Raw genomic sequence first — 6388 nt, forward strand, 5'->3', positions numbered from 1 at the left:
AAGTTAACAAGCAGTATATACACGACAACAGTAAAGTGGTGTTACTATAGTACACAACACATTTTAAAATTTGATGCTTTTTTTCAGGAAACTTTTGCCACAACTTTTTCCAACAGCAAATAATAATCCCCTCTCTATGTGATTTGAGATAATAGACTTTTGAGTAGTATAACATTGACCAAATTGTATATTCTTTTATTACTTTATTGCAAGGTCCTATAAACCACCGTGCTGCAAATATATCTTTCAAGAAAGAGCCCAAACTTAAGCAAAAGTATTTCATCATGTATTTTGTGACTATACATTATAATTTGAATAAAAAATGTGGAACAAATCAATGTTTCCAAATAATATCCAATAATTGACTAAACAAGTAGAATAATGCCCTAATATTCATATTAGCAGATACATATAGTGTTTTCTTGCACAATATTTGTATTGAGAGTGAAAAATATCATTTATCTGTGAATAATAGAAGCAAAAAAAATAGTAAACTGTCCAAAAATATCCTTAACAGTGGGTTATGCACTGATTATAATGGTGACTAACTTTTTCTATTTGTTGCCATACTGTATTTCATTAAATAAGAGTACTCACTTTAACTATAACGTCTGTAATGCATAACTTAGCGTGCATAATGAAGTGTGTGGAAAAATGCACCGGATGAGGCAAAGACAACATCAAACACAACAGGGACGTCTCAAGATTGTGTTTTTATTTTCTTATCGCGCTCACACCAGAGCTCCTGTGTTCAAATACTGATTTATCTTCAAAAAAAAAAAATAATAATTGTTTTCGCTCAACCGATCGGTTTCAGCATCGTGAAACAACACAGGCACAAAGCGAACGTGCCATTATATTTCACCGGCGACTTATCAAACATGGGCTGTTCAATTAAAACTGACCAGCGTGATGGGACTGCCACCTGTCACATTCATAAATTTTTTTTTTAAAAAAACGACCGTTTTCTGCGGAGACCTGACGTTAATTGACTGAAATCCGATTTCCACAGGCCGTCGAATATCTGGTGAAAAGGCCAGAACAACAAAATGGTGTAAATGTCACGTATCAAAAATTTTTATTCAGTGGAGCGCCCTGCTGAAACATTCAACCCAGAACCTTTGAATTGGCTTTTGATTGTAATAAAATATCAGTCATCTGGAATGACTTCATCCATCCACTTCATGTAAGCCAGGCTGCCGTCCTCCACCGGGAAACTGAGGACTTCTGGGTTTGCATAGGGGTGAATCGACCTGGAGGAAACCCACAGATCATGTAATCTTCACTCGATTAGGTTGACCTTATAATTGCATGAATTTCCTCTTTTTATCAACCTTGATATTCTTACATTTTATTTACTGACGCGACACAGTTTATCCTCTAATTTTGAGTATCCTTAAGATAAAAATCTACCTCCAAGGACATTGAAGGAAAAAAAAACAACAACTTCCTCTCAACCTTTTAAGATACTAATGGCAACACAGATTTGATGGCTGTATGAATTATAGCTGCGAAATAATTAGTTGGTATTAGTTAGTTAGTAGTTACTTATGTTCGATTCCGTCATTCAAAAGAAGACGTATTAATGTTTAATGTTGTTTTTCTGGGTAGAAATGCAGACGATCTTTCACCTGACCCTGTGGACGTGTAAACACTGACATCCTCCAGCTTCTACGCTTCTATAAAAAGAATCTAATTATCCGTTACCGCCATGTGGGGAAAAATGACAAGTATCCGCTTCAGTGTGTGGATGTAGAAACTAAAAATACTCTTCAAACTGGAGACGCACGCTTCTACTGTAACAGCATGTTTTATGAATACAGTGTTGTAATCGCGGCGCAATGTCAAAAAAGAAAACCGGTGTTTGGGGATAGGGGTTGTTTTTTTTTTTTTTAATGCCGACACTCAGCGTGGAAAGAAATGGAATCATTTCATGGACAATTTGCAATTAGTCAGAAATAGTGACTCCAAAAGGAGCCCTTAATAATAATACAAGTGGCCTCTCACCTCACGAAATCTGTGACTTGCTGGATCTTGGAGCTCTTTGTTTTCACCAGCTGCAACAACAACGGCTGCTCATCTTATTCCGCTTCGACATAAAGGAATACATGTAAGATCACAAGGAGACTTTTCTTTTTTTAGAAGGCTTACCATCAAGATCTCACTCGTATCCTCGATTTCGCCTTTCCACAAATACCTGGGGAAAAACAGGAACCACAGAGAGCGAGCGACACAACAGAATAAACACGAAGGACTGTGGTTTACCGAGGATCTACCTAAAGCAGAGATTTGAACTTCTGTAGAATAACAAGCTGTATTGTCCAAAACAATCACATTCTGCCTGAGTATTAGTGATTTACAATGATACACGCACACACAAGCACACCGATAGACAAAATTAAGCTATAAACATTAACGAGTAGACGAACATCCGCAAGGACAGATTTCAAAATTGTATTGCCATTATGGGTGACTGTCAACTCTGAACTTATAACTGCTATCGAGTCCCAGGAGATTATGGACTAGGAGTCGCACCATTGCTGTTATTGTTTATCTATTGTTTAAAAATAAATTCCACCTTGGGGAGCCATTTTTCAAAAACCTACATTTTCAGTGGCTCTGATGCCAAAACTGCAATGAAACTTTTCCGTTTCCTCTTGAAAACGTTTGATCAACATTTATGCGGCAGAGAAACGAGAGCGCCATTTCTTTAAGAATGACTGATTGATCCTATTTAGCTCTATAATAGACGCATACATTATGTGGTAGAGAAATGGCATTTTGATCCTCGTTGTATATCCCGGACGGGCTGATTTGATAATATCTTTAAATGTCAAGATGAATCTCCGAACATGTTACGTGATTAAAAAAATGGCCAAATTCCCTCCATTAAGCTCGGTTATAGGAAAACATGCGTATATATTTCCTGCCTGTGCCGCTGTCCTCACCCTGAAACTAATCCAAACAAATCCTCTATTTTTAGGTTGGAATGTCGATCAGGTGAACAGGTGTAACGCAGCCTCTTTTCTTTTTTTCTTTTCAGTCGCCCTCTTTCCTGTGATTTCTGAGCCTCTGCCTCCTTGTTCCTTCTCTGTGGTTATGCATTAACAGGAAAGCTAATCCATGCATAGGAAAAAAAAAAAACATGGATGCTTTGAAGGTTGACAACCAGTCGTGTTTCCAGCGCAGACTGAATGAAAAAAATGAAAAAAAAAAAAAAAAAAAAAAAAAGCCTGCTAACCTTGCAGATTTTCGAGAAACCGTAATCTTTACAGAGAAAGAGGAGCAGCACATGTTTATTCTACGTGACTGAACATGTGAGGGACATTATAACGTCAGTCAGAAATGTACAAATGTGTCTTGGAGGTGGGGGGGGGGGGGGGGGGGGGGGGGGGGGGTCAAGTGTAATTTACATTGTTGAAGTCCTGGGGAGAATGTTCATGCTGGCCGCGAGTCGTCTCTCCATGATCGCCCTGGAAAGAGAGAGAGAGAGAGAGAGAAAAGTGAGACTGGCAGGAAGTCTTTGATGGGAATGAAAGGAGCAAACACAGAAAGGTGAGAGAAATTGAGCAGGAGGCCCCTGCTGTTTGTTCATCCCAGCGTGAAGCGGGTGAAAAAAAAAGACTTTTTAAACAATAGAGATAGTCAACTTTGTTTTTTGCTGCAGCTTGGCTAATATTAAATTTCATTACCAACCTCCACTGTGGACCTTTCTTCGGCCAGGGGCCGCGAGAGGTGATTTGCATATCGCGGGCTTCCACTGCGGCTACCTTCCTGACAGGCGGTTTAATAGATCGAGCTCATTTCCATGCAGCTTCATAATGCCAACAAAGGCGATGAGAGTGCAAACCCGGCGCGCCGCTCCAGCCTCGTGGGCTTGACATGATCGCGTCTCATCTTCGACACATGAAAGTCATACTTATGTTGAGTGGGGTGACTTTGAATTCTTTTTGAAATCGCCCTGAAGAAAAGGAGCTAACCACCTTTGGAAAAGCCGATAAAGTTTTCGAATGAACATCCAAACGTCCCCGTTTACGCTTCAACGTTTTCAAGTAAAGAAAAATGAAAACGTCCGTTGCATTTTGGGGATCGGTTCACGTGACAATGGTGCTCGGAGGCGCTGCAACCGCAACTTCTTTACAAACAGCGTACCGAGGTGGAACTCTTTTGGAAAAGTTCCGTCTCGATGGAAAGAGAATATTGTGAAATGCTGTTCCCGTTCCCGTTCCTGTTCCTGTTCCTGTGCACCACAACCGTAGTAAATAGTTGGAGTAGATGGACAATAACAACAATGTTTGCCTCCAGAGCGTCACGACTCCCAGTGCATATTGGAATAGCAATCCGACTTGGACTCGCAATTGTTAACGTTTATAGCTTTTTCTTCATTATAAAAAATAAACAACAGCACCCACTAGTGGCCCAATATGCTAACTACATCTTTTTCCATGTAAACAGACATTGTTTTAAAAACCGTGTAAACGGGGGGCCTCAGCTGCACAATGCTTTTTCTAGCGCTAGGTTGTACTTCTTGAGATGATTAAATTAGAATTATACACAAGTTGTCATTTTTAGCGGTGGTTTGAATCCATAAGCAATTTAAAAAAAAAATTAAATTCTTCTTGCGCTCGATAGATGCCTGTCTGTTGTATCTGTTATACTTTTGGCTTTAACTTTATCTCTACTACACTTATAATATTCAGTTATAACTTTAATGCAGCGGTGCCCCACTGCCCCGGAAATTGTTATTATTTTGCGTGATGGATGAATTCTCCTGTACCTGCCGATGTCCTTGGCCGTCTGTTCATTGGGGCTGTTGATGAGAATGACAGAGTGGTGGCCTGGTACGTAGCTCCCAGTGAAGACTGAGCGAATCTGGACCCCGACGGACCACAACCCGGGATACAAGGAGACGAAGAGAACCAGAGCCTACAGAGAAAACCATCACATACCGGCATGTCACAAGTGACCTCAGAAACTGGGTGATTTATTTTTTAAATTTTTTTAATCATTCAGACATGTGGATGTTAAATGCATTATGCTGGAATGATGGAAAGTCATAACTCAATTTAATTATCTGCAGTCTTCCGAGGGGATTGCCATGTTTGGATTGGATTCAGTATTTATCCTCTTATTATTTGGCGCTGTCTGTCACAGACAAATGAATGCTGGCCCGGGCTTGGATGCAGTGACCAATTTATAATCTGTCCTACTTCTCTGTGTGGCACAGCATGACAGCCTGACACAGATGCAAGCATGCAACACAAATACATGTCAGATAAACACAAATTGAAACTTGCAGTTTACAGGATATGTGCAAATGTGGAGCCAGAAAGGCATCTTAGTGAGACTTTTCTCAAGAGTTGGCAATTATTGACAGTTATTTTAGGGGTGGGGGTGTAAAAGTAGCTCACCAAACAGAATATGAGGAAGGCTGATCGGAGAACAGAGTTGAGGAAAGTCTCTTTATGGCATCTCTGTAAAAGCAACTCCATCCCGTCACGTGCAGAGACCGACTGGTGCAGATAATAATAATAACAACACGAGGGACAATCAACCAGTGCTAAGCTTTCTCCATAAACCTGCTGACAAGCTCTGTAAATAGTTATAATATGACGGTTTCAGACCTGTCGGACAGGTGTTCAGTTGAGGAGACTCGTTTCATTACCTTAGCAGGAGGAGAAGAGGCGCACTGGACAGGTACGGAGCGGTCAAACACACGGACAAGTGTCTCCCCTCCTCCCATTGGCCATTGCACACTGACTGACAAGGTGCTGACCAATCAGTTTGTGAGTTGATCTTCGACGCCCCGCCTCCAGGGCCTTGGTCATAATCCGCTTTACAGTCTGAAACAGCTGAATACCACAATAACACTTCTCTTTGATATAACGTCAAGTTTATGCATTTGTACCTGTAATTCCAAAATGATTTACAAAAAAAAAAAGGAATGAAAGGAAGACACATACACAATTAATACGTTCATTTTTTTGTTTGTGATTTATTTTTTGTAGAACGTACAAACCTGTGTAAAGAAAATAGTGTAAATAAGATTGTTTCTCTAAAATAATTGAGTGATTGAAATGTTTTTACCTGCTGTTTGTTATGCCTCTGCAGGCGTTCCGGCAATAAGATTCCCCAGGGAGCCGGAGCACCAAAAGAGGGTTCCGGGTTCATCCACTCTGTTAATACACGAGGGGTGACTTGGGCTTTAATGTCGATGAATTTAGTATATTTTTGAAATGCAAAAGTTCATTGTTAAATTAATAAAGATATATTTACAGTAGAAATATTGTTGTAATTTGCTACAACTGCTTTAATTGTTCAGAGAATTGGAAACGTTGTAAATGGAGCTACCTGTCTTTACCTGTGCTGTGGTATGATGTGAGCCAAT

General features: G+C 40.0%; 1 protein-coding gene across 2 annotated transcripts; it reads right to left on the reverse strand.

The window, feature by feature from the left end:
* Positions 1-694: 694 nt before the first annotated feature.
* Positions 695-6124, reverse strand: LOC308118255 (protein CutA homolog). 2 transcript variants are annotated; one of them, XM_080477605.1, is made up of 8 exons: positions 6088-6124; positions 5666-5852; positions 5412-5513; positions 4778-4926; positions 3414-3473; positions 2152-2197; positions 2008-2057; positions 695-1253 (listed from the first exon to the last, which is right to left on the reverse strand). In XM_080477605.1, the coding sequence occupies exons 2-8, from the start codon at positions 5741-5743 to the stop codon at positions 1151-1153; spliced, it is 588 nt and encodes a 195-aa protein (XP_080333731.1). In that variant the 5' UTR covers positions 5744-5852; positions 6088-6124; the 3' UTR covers positions 695-1150. The 2 variants fall into 2 exon arrangements, with proteins under 2 accessions (XP_080333731.1, XP_080333732.1); XM_080477606.1 differs by lacking the exon at positions 5412-5513.
* Between the last annotated feature and the right edge of the window lie 264 nt (positions 6125-6388).

Source organism: Lipophrys pholis, assembly GCF_963383615.2.
Source record: "Lipophrys pholis genome assembly, chromosome: 12".
Classification (NCBI taxonomy): domain Eukaryota; kingdom Metazoa; phylum Chordata; class Actinopteri; order Blenniiformes; family Blenniidae; genus Lipophrys; species Lipophrys pholis.